A 14,900-nucleotide genomic window follows, 5' to 3' on the forward strand; every position below is an offset into this window, starting at 1 on the left:
TAAGATTGTTCAGTTTAATGGGTGCAAATATTCGAGCAGATGGACTATGTACAGTTTATAATGTGGATATTTCAACAATCAGAAAGAACACCAGGCTGTTCAGTTATAGCAGCAACTTTCACATGGCCGCTCAGCTTCCCTTTAACCACACAAGAGGCACTTTTTATCCCTAATCTGTGCAGACGTGACCACTTCACAGGAACATTTCCTCATAAAGTAGCTCCATACTGCAGGTATGCACCATTAGATACTTCAACATGACTGTAGCTGAACTACAGAGAACCGGAGTCTGTAAACATAAGTTTATAAAATATATACTTCAAAAGTTACTGTAGGTAAACTACAGAGGCCGGAGTCTTGATAAACACATACACACACACACACACGCGCGCACACACACACACACACACACACACACGCACACGCGCGCGCACACACACGCGCACACACACACACGCGCGCGCACACACACACACACGCACACACACACACACGCGCGCGCACACACACGCACACAGAGTTAAATAACACATTTTCAAATGTCAGAAACAACATATCGAGGATGTATTTCTAGACTGTGTGGTTTTAGTGCTCGTGTTTTGTCCAATGCTATGTGCACACCCATCCCTAAAGAGCAGTTTTTAAAGTATTCCCTCTGTGTAGTAAAAAAGTAAAAGTCCTGCCCTCAAACCCAGACCACCAGTCTGTGGTTTGGTGAGGGAGGTTTGTTCATTGGAGTAAAAATATCCCCCTGCTCGGCTCGGCTCCTCATCTTCAAGGAAACAGCATCTTTTCTTTGTTAGTCCCATACATAAGATCCCTTTTTGCTCTTTAGTGCTGATTATATTAGAAGTTTTTAAAAAAAAAGAAAAAGTGCTTTTAACTGGAAAAACAAATACACACTAACATACCACTGACTAGAAAAAATGTCCAAAGTCAGTAAAGAAAACCAGTGAAAACAAGAAAAAGGCTCCCGTGTAACAGAGGTGATAAAGACTTCACAGTCTGAGAATCCAAGTTTTAAACAGAAAAAAAAATCCCAGTGAAAATCTATCCAACCTTAAATCCAAAGAGGCTTGAGAGCCTCCAGATTAAACTAATGCTTTTGGTAAAAAGGCTAAAAAAACTCTGGACGTTCACAATCGGACTCGTGTCACAAACAAAGCTGAGACAGGAAGCTAAATAAATGTTTTTTTCCAAACTTTTTGGAGAGATTTAAAGCAGTTTAGCTCAGCTGCACTGTCTATCTGTAAATCTGTAAAAGTCTGTCTTTATCCACTCAATAGAGGGAGCTATAACGAAACAACCTCCACCAGCAGGTAAAAACTGAGGATAAATCCAGAAAACAAACAAGAGTTCATCAAGACTTTTTCAGCAACCCCAGTTTCCTCAGTGCCTCTCTGCGTGATTCATTCATCTCCCCTCGACCAGAAAACTGCACCGTGATGCCTTGGGGACGGAACATCGAGTTGGATCTTCGCCTGTTGTCTGCGGACAAGGACGTCGCAGGTTTCTGGGGAACAATGTGCCGAGGAGGTCTCGGGGCCGGTGTTGGGGCTGGAGGTTTGGAACCCCTTGCTGGGTTTTCTGAAGTGCGATATAAGCCGGTGACTGGGTTGAAGTTTCGGCTCCTTCCTTCGTAGCTGTTGTGCTCGGGCTGCAGCAGCTCTGATTTGTAGGGCAAGGTTTGACCCCTGTCCATGTGTGAGCTAAGGATGTCGGGAAGCTCGGTCCTGGAGCCAGATAGGGAACCGGGGGTCATGACTTTGCTCTTTCCCCCGTAGGTGTTGGGATCACTGGGGTTGGAGAGTGCAGAAGCGTGGGTTCTGGGTTCATGGCTTGTTGTTGAGGGTGCAGATTCACTCTTGGAACCAACAGAAGGGTGGACCACGATGGATTTTCCTCCGTAGCTGTTAAGTGCCAACGAGGTCACCTCAGATGGCTGCTGGGGGATGGATACTTTGTTTTCCACAGGAGGTGGATAGGAGCTGCTCTGTGCAACAGCTGGACGCGACAGGCTTGGTTGGGGGTTTCTGTCGTCATTGCTCCTAGAGGAAGATGTCCTCCGAACCTCAGGTTTCCTGTCAGCATGAATCAGGGTCTGAGGTGGGGTAGTGACATGGGCTTTGGGCGATTTGGGCCCAGTCTCAGTTGTTGTTGGATGATGAGCCTCCAGTGGTGTGGGACTGCTGCCTGCACCTGTAAGAGGAACCAGCGGGGTAATGTTAGGGGTGATTTGGACTGGCATACCCCCAGACATAGCTCGATTTCTGATTAGGCCTAGCTTAGACAGGGCCTCCATTCTAGATTTGTCTGGTGTGGGGTCACTGAAGGAAATGCTGCGAGTAGGAACATTTCGAGGCTTCTTCCCTACAATGTGTAGAGAATCGTCCTGCAGCAGAGGTTGATTCATACCTAGGTTTGCCAGCATATGCGCCTGTTTCTCCTGGATGCTCACATTAGGTGGTGGCTGGTTTTGACGGTCCTTGCTGCCAACGATCATGTTGATGTTGTCAGGGTAGTGGGTAGGCTTGGCAGATGTAGGAGGACCCTGCTTCACTGGATGATCTGTGCTTGGCTTTTCATCCACGCTGAGGTGGTGGAGTGAAGGAAGGAAGTTAGCTGTTCCTCCGGACTGGTTCTCAGCTATCTTCTTGGCAATCAGCACGGGGGTGGGGACACTGCCTGCCGGGTGGTAGGGTGTGTTCGTCTGCCCGGACATGCCACTCGGGAGGGGAGGGTTGTACTCTGAAGGCAAGCTGTCCATCGGATTGTGCCTTGGCTTTGTCTCAAAGTGGCTTTCAGGGGGTGGCACCATAGTCTGAAAGCCTGGTAGAAACAAATTGAAGAAGTTTCAGTCACCGTGATTTAGTAGTTTAGAGATGTAATTTAATAATCTGCTTCATCTACATAAACAATTTTAAATATTGTAACTGACTACCCCAAACACAAACGCCAACTGCTGTACGCTACCTCGATGGTTGGGACTGAAGATCGGCTCTTTAGAGTGCACCAAATCTGCTTCCTTGTGGACCAAGTCAATAATATCGTGATCTTTGGGGTTGGTATCGTAGGGGTTGGCGCTCATAGCCACAGGTCTAGTGACCTCTTGAGTGGCGTTTTCAAAGGGCCTTGCTCGCACAAGCCTCCAGTCGTCCTCCTCTAAACTTGCCTCCAGCGAATCAATGGTTTTCTCAAAGAACTGGATGCAGTCCTGCTCCTCTTGACTCAGGTCTTGATCATCCTGTGAAGAGATATAAAACATTTCTGCTATGTCTTCTTTGTTCCTTAACATTTTTGCCTCAAAGGTTAAAGAGTCAGGTTACTGTGAATCACTGTAGCACACACAGAGAGAGGTTTCTCCACTATTTATAAAGGGAGGGGAAGATTTGAAGGTTGCCACTTAAGAGGGAGGCACTCTGGGTTTCTGATTTAAACACTTTACACACCATTTTTCTTGTTCTTGTTTGTTTTAGTGTGCAAAAATATTTGTGTACTTCCTGTATGTGAAAGTACATACAAAGTATGAAAAAAAGATTTTGACATTTTGAAACATTTTTAAATAGAACAAGCGAGTATTTGCTGAATCATCCTTTTTTATTCTTCATGATTCAGTGATAAATGTTATTGGTTCACCGTCACCTGACCTGTGCTTCTGTAAAAATATATCTGCACCTCATGTGCTTGCAAGCGACTACACATAGATAAATGCAGGTAATGGTGTTGGCCACGTGCATGAGCTACGCCGTAGCCTTTACATAGATTCACTGCAGATCTATTTATGAAGTGTTACTCTAATAATGACGATAATTTACTAACTGGATTTCAGGATTTATTTAATATTACCTCAAACTAGTGACTGAGCTAGTAAAGCTATCAGGATATCATTTTACTGAGGTCAAAGGGCAAGAGAGCTGAGAGTCATTTTCCCACTCGCCCCCTGCTGACCAATGAAAAGAATACATTGGCTGATTTTTTTTTCAGCAGTCATCTTGGCTTCATGGCAGAAATTGAGGAGGCGGGATTGCCAGACACCACCTGTCATTTTGTTAGTGCACTGTCTCCAAACCAAACATTACAGGTCTCACTACCATGTGTTAAACCTTCCTGTTCACTCTCGCTAATAATTCTGTCACACTTGTCTTCACCAATCCACTCGGCCTGCACTCTCTTCTTCACCTCTCCTGTGCACTGTCCGTTGCTGCGGATGATTGACTCTCGGGTATTTAAATTTATCCACCTTGTTCTTTCTGCCTGCCGCTCATGCACACACACACATATTCAGTATTGCTTTTATTCCTCTTCTCTGCAGAAAATACCTCCACTTTGTTTAGTTTGGCACTAGCACAGCAGCTCTTTTTCCATTTACGGTAAGTTCAAATCTAGGCATGTGTTCAGTTTTGAAGATATCAAAGTTGAATGTTTCTCTAAATCTTTTTTTTTTAAAAGGGCCTTAAAGCTGAGTTCTTTCCTGCAGCCAGCAGGCTGACTTTCATATGTGCTCTGCTCTAGTTTCCAAGAATCAGAAGAGTCAGAAAGGTGGATTATCCAAATATGCTCCCAGGTGTGCAACAATGGCAAAAAGGCTTGACTTGAGGGTTTCGCAGAATTTCTCAAACCTGCCTGTGACCTCACAGTCACTACATCTGCCCATTTTCCTGTTTATGACTGAAACATACTGAAAAAAGACTGATTATTGTTCTTAATGCAAAACAAGACAAAAAGGCCTGCTGTGGTGCTGCTTATGTCTCCTCATCACTGAGCTCCACATATATGGGTGCGAACGTTCCACGTATGACTCTCACACAGTAGGCATGTGTAGAGGGAACACAGACTTGTTTGTTCTTCCAGACTTCTTTTCCCACCCTGTTTCTGGCTCAGCTGGCCCTCCCTCTCTCTCCTGCTGGACGGCTCCCTCACCTCTTCCTCTTCACCTCCACATACTCAGAACCACCACAGCAGGGTATCCAGTGACAGCACTCAGTGGCAGTGGCCGCTGATTTTGCTGAGGTCTTTCTGTGGTCCTGATAGGATCGAGGCCACCTATTTAAACCAAACCACATGGCTTTAGGGGATCCCCTGACACAATGTGTAATGGACTTAAAAAATAAATAAGAAAAAAAGCCTTGTTATGTGAACAAAGTGGTTCGTTATCATTTTAAATTACAGCTGGCAACTCTATGAAAGAGTCTAAACTCTATTTTCTTTCAAAGCTCTTCAATAAAACTGATTTTTGCACGTGTCACCCGTGACTTTCGCTGGTTCAAATGTTCAGTGTTTCTACAAACTTGACTTCGCAAAGAAAACTCAAACACAAAAAAATCTGAATTGAGACATCTTAATTACTGAACTGGGATTCATGACCCAGGACTTACACGTGAGTACCACTGCTCTGAAAAGTGGACAGCAGGACTTTTACACCTTATTTGTTCTCTGTGAAGGTAATGGCCTTCAGGTTGCAGTTGAAATGAAAAGTGCTACGACCAGATTACCGAGACACCTGCAAAGACAAAGACACCTGCAGCAACACCCTCGTGAAACTAATAAGAGACAAACATGCAGATCTGCTGGTTTCAGCTGCCATGAAAGTCGTCCATTGTAGCGAAGCAGCTCAGGACCTAAAAAACTGCAGCTTAACCGGTTCGGCTGTGTCATGTGCTGATAATGAATCTCATCCCTGAGGCATGTGAAGGGATTAAGTTGTTAGGCAGGTGTAGCTTCCTAGCTTCTGAAATGACTGGCTGCGTTGTGTAAACATGACGTCGAGGCCTTATCCAGCGTGAAAATGCAGCTTGAACAATTGGGTGTTCACCTGATACGCAGACTCTGTTTGCTGTGGTTAATAGGACAAAAAGAACAGGACTGCTCTTTTCTCTGCCATGATGTGACCCGCTATTGACCACACAGGGGAATACTCGTGCAGGAGCCAATTAGCAGCTTTTTCTAAAGGCTGGTGGTCTTTTATAGTTGAAAAATAGCTCCAAAATGACTGTTTTACCAACAGGAAGACTGATATTGCTGATTCCCTAAGAGAACGTTAGACATCTACATCTGTCCCTGTGCAGAGATAACAGCCAAGATCAGAGTGACCTCCAGTTTTATTTCAATTCAACTTGGCTGCAAAGCCATGCTCCTTTTGTTCCTCTGTTAGTTGTTCAGGGGCAAAATACAAAAAAAAAAAAAAAACCCAGACAGTAAGACCTCTTCTGGTTGAGCAGGTTACCCTTATGCTGAAGGCTGACACAGGGGACTATTGCCCCATGGACACAACTGAACTACTCAATGGACCGATTCTTCTTTAAGATAGAAAAACTGTTGTTTCATGTCACCAGGTTTTGACAGATTAAAAACTCTAATGGGACTTTCCCCCCTTCCCTGACTTCTCTTGTGGTAACAAAGTTATTACAATTGCTTTAATTAAAAAACCAAAAAAAAACCCCAAATCTGTTTAGTTTTAGCCTGTTTCCTGTGTCGGTTTGCTCATAAGAATGTGTGCTAAATTACAGAGAAGCAACAAAAAACTCAGCTGTGAGTAAACCAGAGTGGTTTTTGAGTACTCACGCCTGGTCTGGAGCTCCCATTGACCTTGTAGTAGAGGTGAGATTTTTCCTGCAGACGGAAGTCCATGTCTGGTTCTGCTCTGTAGAATCATCTAATCTGCATCTGAACGAGAGTCTGCAGACACAGAGGAGAGCATGTCAGCTCAGGCTTTAGACTTCACTGAAGGTTCAGTGTCAAACTGTTTTTTTTGCTCCTGGCTCCATGTGATATCAGGAGTATGAGCTGCAGCCAATCAGAATGAAGTTGGCTTAAAGGGGAGGAGCTAAAACAGCTGCTCTAGAATGAAAGAGTATTGATAGTGCAGTTGGCTTGACATAGATACATATCAAGGGTTGTGCTTTTTTTTGGGTGGGTGGGGGTGGGGGGGGGGTAAATGTTTGGATTTTTTGTGAAATATTGGACATGTTTACATATTTTGGCCTCAAACCAAGAAGGGAGGTTTTAAAATTACTCGCAACTTCTTAGGTGCTACTGCTGCTGTATAATCAATAAAAATATCCTTCAGCCACCTGGTTTTGTTATTACATGCAAGATTTCTACATCAAGTTTGTAGCAGATTTACATTTGGCCCAATAAAGAAGCAATAAAATGTAAGATTTAAAGACTGCGAGACAAAACTATATTAAGATGAATAAAGTATGCTTGCATTTGTAAATTTATTTGTAAAGCCCTCAGTTTACAGGTTACAGATTTTTTAAATAGTTGGCAGCAGTTGCAGAAAGCAGCAGTTTTCTTGTTGTAAGGTCATAAAGAGCTGGATTAATCTTCAACAGCATTAAAAACCTGTCGGATAAATGTAGTGTTTCCCTCAGGAACGTAACGGAGCACAAGGGTAAATTTAGTCCACAGCACCTGATGGACCAGTTAACCGAGAGCAGGAAGCTGCAGAACAGGATCGCAGAGCCGAAACCAACGAGCTTCTCGGCCGACACATTCCTGCTTGATGCCGCGCTCATGACAAGAACAAAGAGAAATGCTGCTTGATGAGTTTGAAAAGACAGAAATGAGGAAGTGGCCGGAGGGCCAAGAAAAATCTAAGTATAGATGAGGCGGTCACAGTGAATGAATCTGGGTCTGAAACCAGCCCGGGTTCACATGGGTCCTCAGTCACAGCTCAGCAGGGCATTAGGTTTAGTACAAGCACAACACTTTGTTACCTGTCACACAGCTAAACCGGATCTGCAGGTGTGGAGATCAATTATGAACCAATTTATCTCCAAGTTGTGTAAAGAAAACCCCCAAATCAACATAACTCAGATTGAAAGTGTTCAATCGTGAGGCACAGGCTCATTCTGAATATCATTGTTGGGTTAACTGCCAAAAACCTTAGATAAAAAATTAAAAACACTGCAATGGTACTTCTGTTTAAGTCTTGACTACTTGAACCCAGACTGTTCTCTTTCCACCACTGTTAAGCTATTATTGTTATTTTATAAAGACTTCTACTTTCTTCTTCTTCTTCTTCTTTTTTGATTAGATAAAATATGTATCCTTCTAATCTAGAATAATTTCACGGTCACAGTTAGGGAGCAGCTGGGTTGCTCTGGCTCAGGACTTGTAGGTGTTAAATGGTGAGTCAATGATGAAACACAGAGGAGTGTTACTGCACAGTTATGAATGAAACCAAGCCCAGGCAGTTACGCGCACTCATTCCTCTGTTATCAATATTAATATTTCTCCTGAGTCCATTATTTTTAAGCATCTTTAGATTTTCTTTGGTTTATTTACATTTCTCCATGATTATTGACAAATTGATGTAAACGACTATTTTTTAATGTTTTTTTACACTGACATGCTGTAAATGATCTTTACTTTCAACATTTGAAATACAGCACATTTTTAATTACTCGTGAACTTAACTTTTCCTTTAAAGGATAACGAATAATACATACTTTTATGCACACATCCCTGCTCATGGAAATGATTATTAACAGTGAATCCTTTCAGTTTTCACGAGATCGTCACAAACTGATAAAACAGGCTTTACATGTGTCTCTCATTCTTATAGGAAGTCTGTCCATATATTCTGAAGTGTCTTCAGTGTATTGCATTTTAACCTTAAACATCTATCAGACAATCACTAAAAAATAAATTTGCCTTAGAAAACGTTCTTTTCCATTTTACACCTGGACAAAAAACAAAACAACCCCCCCCCCCCCCCCCCAAAAAAAAAAAAAAAACTAAATGCGGTGAAATGCAGGAAAGTGAAACTTACCCATAAAATCCTCGCACTAATCATTCTGAAGTTCAAACCAGAAACTGGACAGATGACTTTCCTCCTTCACAGAGAAGGCAGCAACATCAGCCTCTAATCTGGCTGGAAACGATAGTCCGAGCTCCGTGTGCGTAATGACACCATTCGGCTCGTTACGCATTACTTAAAAACACGGGGGAAACTCCACCCCCAGAAGGGTGTGTGTGTGGTTTATTCAGGTGTGTGACACAGTGGAAATATATTACACACACACACATACACACCTCAGAGTATCATAGGGATGGGTTCAGAAGCAGTAGGACATGTGAGCTTTGTTTCGTTTCGTTTCGTTTTGACATGTAACTGAACGCATCACATTCCTGTTATTCTTTTGGGACAATAGAAGAACAATAGAAACAGTTTACATCAAATATAGATCAGCCAGCTCCCTGAATCTGCATCTTTATATATCTATATCATATCTCCACATTACACAGTTACAGAGTGACATATTAACTGACTCCTCCGGAGAATGTGTCGCCGTTTTACACTAAAGAATCCAAATTGTGTGTAAAATACTTAAATTTAGCTCCGCAGTCATAAAACGTAATATGACGTCACCGACGGGACTCGCTGTGCTGCTCACTGAGTAACTGTAACTTGCAGATTACTCAGGTTTTGAGTACCCTGATTCCCCCCCCCAAACTTTATATAGACTGGCTGACAACAACACAAAAAGGAGCACTAAGAAAATAAACGGAAAAAAAATAAACTCAAACACAAAATGCCAGAGCTTTAAAATCGTTCTAACACACTCAATTATACAAGTATAATGTTTAAAAAGGTGATCGAGGCTTTTTAATTCTTATTGTCCATTATTGAGTAAATATTTTGCATTATATACAAAAGTAAACGGAGAACTTGAATTTATGAACCACTGTTTCCTATCGGTTCCACAAAAAGAACAATTTAAATTGATATCACCTTCAAGTCTCTGATGGTAGTGGTTAGTTGGATAGAACCTATGAAGCATTTTAAAAGAAACGTCCTTTATTGGTCATAAAGAGTTTTTGTGGTAAAAGCCAGACTTTGTGCCACCAGTTATTTTCCACAAAGCTGGACCAGTATGTTTGAGAAGAGGGCGAACATGTGCAGTCTCGAGGAAACAGGATCTAATAGAGGACAGCTCCAGAGACCCGAGGAAGCATTCTTCGCGTCTCCGTGTGCTGGAAGTGCGCACCCACAACAAAACATAGCGTGTCTTTAAACTTGGAAAAATGGGACTTGTTTGCCCCCTGGTGGCTTTTAATTCTTCTTCACTGTTTATCACTGTTCACATGTTCACTTCACTGTTTATCTTCATCCTCACACACAGCCTCTCAGACTGGAATGAATTGAACATTTAAAAATTAAAACCACTGGAGACCTTAATCTCAAGGAATATACCACCTATTTGTTCATTTTACAAATTTAATCTCATACTCAGGGACCTTCAGGAAATGCTATCCCCATTCCCAGCTACAAATTATTATTAGTGTGAATGCTTGAAAAGCATTCACAGTATTGTTGTTGTAATCTTTATTATTATTTTTTCCTATTCCCTACGTTTTTCGCCGACTATCTCCTTCAAAACCGTTCAACTTAGAAAAACCATTCAAACACCATTAGATTCCTCTTCTTTTGGAATGGTGTGCTTCTATTTTTCTCATTTTTAACATTTATATTTTTAATTTTATTTAACTTTTTTCAACAAAAATTTCCCATGTATTTCAATGGCGAGACCCTTCAAATTCTCATTCAAGTCACTCATTTTTAAACCCTTACTACTTCCACATACGTTGACATAGAGCCACCATTCAAACTTTAAAACGAAGACAAGACATTCAACTATTCACCTTGTATTTATCTTTTCAATATCTATTATACTTTTTCTTCAGTTCCAGTTTAAGTTTCATGATGTTTTTTCACCCGTTTCAGAGTTTATAATGGGTGTGTATGGGACGGAATGTTGGGGCTAGAGTGAGACAGCTCAACTGCTAGAGTGAGAGGAGCAAAAAAATTAATCTTAAAATCTTTTTTAAAACTGCTGCTGTGTCCACAGCGTTTGCTCTACAGGTATGATTTTACCCTCAAAACGTAGCCATCGCTGTCCTCTTTCATCCAATGTGTTTACTATTGTACTAGGTGTTATGGTTCTTTCATAAATGTCACCAATGCACAGCCTCCTCCCTCCAACTCTTCCATAGACTCCAATGTTAAAATGGCTCACAAGGTTAGTTTGAAAATCAGAAGAGCATGGTGTCTTTACACTGTCACCACGTCCATATAATAAACTCCACAGGCATGAAAACTGAGAATTCAGTAGACTAGAAGCTGCTGTCGCTCACGGTGAAAGAATTTTGTCAATACGACTTTTACTTTTCATTTGGGAACGATTTGTTTCGGCCTGACTTTTCTGTTCATTTTAAGCAGCAAAAGTGAGGCGCATGTCTGTGTACGTGTGTATGGAGCCATTGGGTGCGGTCACTATAGCAACCAGGCTCACACCTGCCTGCTTAACGAGCTCTGCCTGCCACTGTGCCAAGATTCATCTTAAGCACTTCTCTTTCAACTGCTGCTGTGTCCACAGTGTTACAGCCATCATTTTACCCTCAAATTGTCGCCATTATTGTTCTCTTTCCAACACCGTGTCTTTCAAAGCTCAGGCATTTAAACTTTTTAAACTGTGTGGATCAGAGTGGAGGGATCACATTTGAGTCATTCAGTGATTCAAAGAATATGACCTTTTAATATTCATTCAGATGTTTTCTGACTCTAAATGTTCTTTTCTCATTTCTTAGGGTTTTCTAATTTACATTTAAAACATTTTCAGTTTTTTTCCAACTTCTTCTTCTGTGTAACCTTCACCTTTTAGCAGTTCAGCACTTTTGTTTTCAGGTTAAATTCGGGGTTTTTTTTTATCTCATTCAAAATTTTTAACTTAAATTCTGTAATTAATTCATTTCAGTGCATACATTCAGATTCAAGCATTCACACTGCAGTTTCTTCAGAAAATGCACTTTCTAGTTATTATTATTATTATTATTATTATTATTATTATTATTATTATTATTATTAGTAGTAGTAGTAGTAGTAGTAGTAGTGGTAGTACGTTCAATTTTGTTTATTACAACTTAAACTTAATAAACTTGGATTTTTGTCTCTGAATATTATCTCGCTCCTACTACATTTTTAAATTAATTAAAAAAATAATTACTGCGTGTGTTTATTTTATTTGATTATTCATTTTATGTTTTCACAACTTTAACATCGTAAATTGAACAACAATTTAACTATCGTAAAGCATTATTCCCCTCACTGAGCTATATTTTTATTTTATGATACATTTCATATATTGTGCCTTTAGTTGCATAAATCTGAATTTTTATTATCTCAGAATATTATTTCTCTGTCCAAGCACAATATTTTATTTATTTAATTATTATTATAATTATTTTATTTTACAACTTTTAGTTCACAAGTCCAGACTTTTTGAGCTACATATTAATTTGAATGCATTTTTCTTAGTCTTTATTTGTTTCCTCTTTCACGAGCTCTCTCTCTCTCTCTTTTCTTTTTTTTTACAATTAAATTAAATGTAATGTCATTTTATTTGTTCATGGGCCTAATGCCGAGTAATGAATTCCTGCTCTCTGCACGGACTGCTCTGTGACGAACTGCTTGGTGGCTCTGTGGTTTCCCAGCGGACCGTGAACGTACCTTCCGTCAGTTGGAGCTCCGCTCTGCGTCAACAGCCGCTCCGGTGAGTGTCTCTCTGTTTGTTTGTCTGTTTTTCGGGCTGTTTCGGCACGTTACCGTGAGGCAGACTGACCGACTGGGCTGCTATGCACGCGGGGGTCCGGTGAGTACACCTTTAAGGCCTCGTTACGGTTTTTATTTTAATCCGTGAGTCGCTGAGTTAAGCGAACTTGCTCAGCACCGCTAGCTTAAGTGCTATATACAAAAAGCATCGATGCGCCCATTATCGGACAGCGTTTCTCTTCTCCCTCAGTATCACTCCGTCACTCACTCAGTTTTCTGAGTTTTAAAGCGAATCCGCAGTTTCATAAATCCGTGCATTCATCTGTTTTATGTAATGAATGAAATTAGCCAGCCCTGGCCAGGCTTAGAGCAGTGGCCGATAATGGAAGCAGGGTTTCCCTCTGCAAGCGATTCCCTGATGTTTACTAAATGAGAAAGACGGATGTGTTTGGGTTTTTGGTTTTTTAGTAGTTCTCTTCTTGTCATGTGCTTTATTTCCGTGTTTTTAACACACCTGTGCCCACACTCACCCTCTTACTAATGTCAAGTAATTGGCCAGCAAACGTTAGCTGCTCAGCTAATCCTTAGCCCGATGTAGCAGCGAAACCCGAAGCTCCGCGCAAAGACGCCGCTGTCATGCATCTTTCACACGGCGTCAGGTGACAGTCCTTAGCTCTCTAACTTAAGCCACCGCAGGTGCTCACGTATTAATGCATTAGCATGATAGGTAACATCACGTAACGTGCTATCCGCGGCTAATCCAGTGCTAGTTGTCCACAAGGCACCACCTGAGAGCAGGAGTACCTTACCTGGAAGAGTGACCTCAAGCGTACAGGTGACACTGTAAGCGGGGTGCAGGGAGAGCTGGAGGTCGGGTTAATGAGCAGAGACGCTGTTGCAGGTGTAAACTCAGGTGACTAGGGCTGCTCGATTATGGCAAAAATGATAATCACGATTATTTTCACTGAAATTGAGATCACGATTATTTGACGATATTTATTTAACCCTTTAAGACCTACCATAGAACCAAGTCCACCAGAGCTTATATTATTTTTTTACATGCTGTAGTGCCATTTGTGGGAGCATTTCAAGTTGCTATACATCAATACAACTGTTATAGCCCATATTTTAATAATATGTATGCATTAAGTCCATAGTAATTACATAAATTGCAAAAAAGTGCAATAAACTACAAAAAAAATTGAAAATCGCTTTTGTTTTGTTTACATATATTTCTACTTGGAGAAATTTAAGAGGTTTATCCCTCAAAACTTTAAATACAATAAAGTTGCAAAAAAATAGTTTCCCACCACAGGAAATTTATTTTGAGTGTCTTCATAGTTTTATTTTGGAGATACACCAATTTTTATATACTGCAGGAAAAACAAAAAACAATCCTATGATGCAAATTTGCAAAGAAAACAGCATGTGCATCATTTTACTGTGGGAAGTGTTACGAACAGCTGATAGGAACGGCAAAGCGTGTTTCTGGAATATTATGTTTTTGTTCCTGCAAGCGCTTTTTATGCAATTTTTGCAAAGCTATATGTGGAACGAAACCGTGACCGAGGACAAGCTGATGGCATAAGATGTAAGTACAACTCCTCCGGTTTCATATGCAAAACAAATTATTGCGCTAGCTTACACGGTTCAGGTTCTACAGGGATTTAAAAATAGTTACGCAAAACTGAGCGTGCTGCTCTGACCGGCTTTAAAGGGTTAACAATGACTTTAAAAAAATAATATAAAATAGTGTGCAACACCACTGAAGTTTTTTTTTTTTTTTAAACTCTTTTCAACCAACGGCAGTCACTCTCCTCTCCAAATAACTTCTGCTTAGCTTTCCGAGCTTCCCTCGGGTCCTCTTAATCAGCGGTCTCCACCCTTTTTTGCGCCACGGACCGGTTTATGCCCGACAATATTTTCACAGACGGCCTTTAAGGTGTCGCGGATAAATGAGGGAGGGGCTAATAATCGGCTCAGTCATTTTTAATGATCGTTGAAAGCCCAGATCGTAATCGTGATTAAAATTCGATTAATTGAGCAGCCCTACAGGTGACATTTGTGCACATGCTGCACAAATGTCACTGAGCTTGGTATCAGGTTTCTCTGAAGTACTACAGTGTGTCAGGACCACTGAAGGTAAGAAGAGGAAACCCCAGGGCTCAGAAAAAATAAAAACCTGGCAGATTAATGAGAAAAAAACAGTACAAATAAAGAAGAAAACACCTGCCACATTTATGGCAAGAGATGAGGAAAATTATCAGGAAAAGCTGGCAAATTTTCAAAGAAAAAATGGTACATCTAGGAGGAAATTTTATGAGAATAAACTGGCAAATTTCCA

General features: G+C 41.1%; 2 protein-coding genes across 13 annotated transcripts in view; one reads left to right on the forward strand and one right to left on the reverse strand.

Annotated features, from left to right (window-relative positions):
• proser2 (proline and serine rich 2) lies at nucleotides 1-13,429 on the reverse strand. 6 transcript variants are annotated; one of them, XM_076876228.1, is made up of 5 exons: nucleotides 13,366-13,429; nucleotides 6,562-6,675; nucleotides 2,974-3,244; nucleotides 2,416-2,829; nucleotides 1-2,199 (listed from the first exon to the last, which is right to left on the reverse strand). In XM_076876228.1, the coding sequence occupies exons 2-5, from the start codon at nucleotides 6,625-6,627 to the stop codon at nucleotides 1,361-1,363; spliced, it is 1,590 nt and encodes a 529-aa protein (XP_076732343.1). In that variant the 5' UTR covers nucleotides 6,628-6,675; nucleotides 13,366-13,429; the 3' UTR covers nucleotides 1-1,360. The 6 variants fall into 6 exon arrangements, with proteins under 6 accessions (XP_076732343.1, XP_076732345.1, XP_076732342.1 ...); XM_076876230.1 differs by lacking the exon at nucleotides 13,366-13,429 and adding an exon at nucleotides 13,087-13,267; XM_076876227.1 differs by lacking the exon at nucleotides 13,366-13,429 and adding an exon at nucleotides 12,515-12,641.
• rab3ip (RAB3A interacting protein (rabin3)) overlaps nucleotides 12,425-14,900 on the forward strand; it is a 15,769-nt gene continuing 13,293 nt past the window's right edge. For 4 of the 7 annotated variants that reach the window (XM_004566427.4, XM_012923364.4, XM_012923365.5 and 1 more), the window contains exon 1: nucleotides 12,425-12,557. The gene's annotated coding sequence lies outside the window, so the exon portion shown is untranslated. Of the gene's footprint in view, nucleotides 12,657-14,900 lie in introns of all 7 variants that reach the window. The other 3 variants (XM_076876233.1, XM_012923361.4, XM_076876234.1) reach the window with 3 other exon arrangements.

This window comes from Maylandia zebra, linkage group LG17 (genome assembly GCF_041146795.1).
Source record: "Maylandia zebra isolate NMK-2024a linkage group LG17, Mzebra_GT3a, whole genome shotgun sequence".
Lineage (NCBI taxonomy): Eukaryota > Metazoa > Chordata > Actinopteri > Cichliformes > Cichlidae > Maylandia > Maylandia zebra.

Bases quoted from the DNA above. Each gene is read 5' to 3' on its own strand.
- proser2 (XM_076876228.1), bottom strand. From the start codon at position 6,627: ATGGACTTCCGTCTGCAGGAAAAATCTCACCTCTACTACAAGGTCAAT. The intron at 3,245-6,561 runs GTGAGTACTCAA...ATCTCTTCACAG, and splicing joins ATGGGAGCTCCAGACCAGGC to GATGATCAAGACCTGAGTCA. The intron at 2,200-2,415 runs GTATGAATCAAC...TTCCTCTTACAG, and splicing joins GCATATGCTGGCAAACCTAG to GTGCAGGCAGCAGTCCCACA.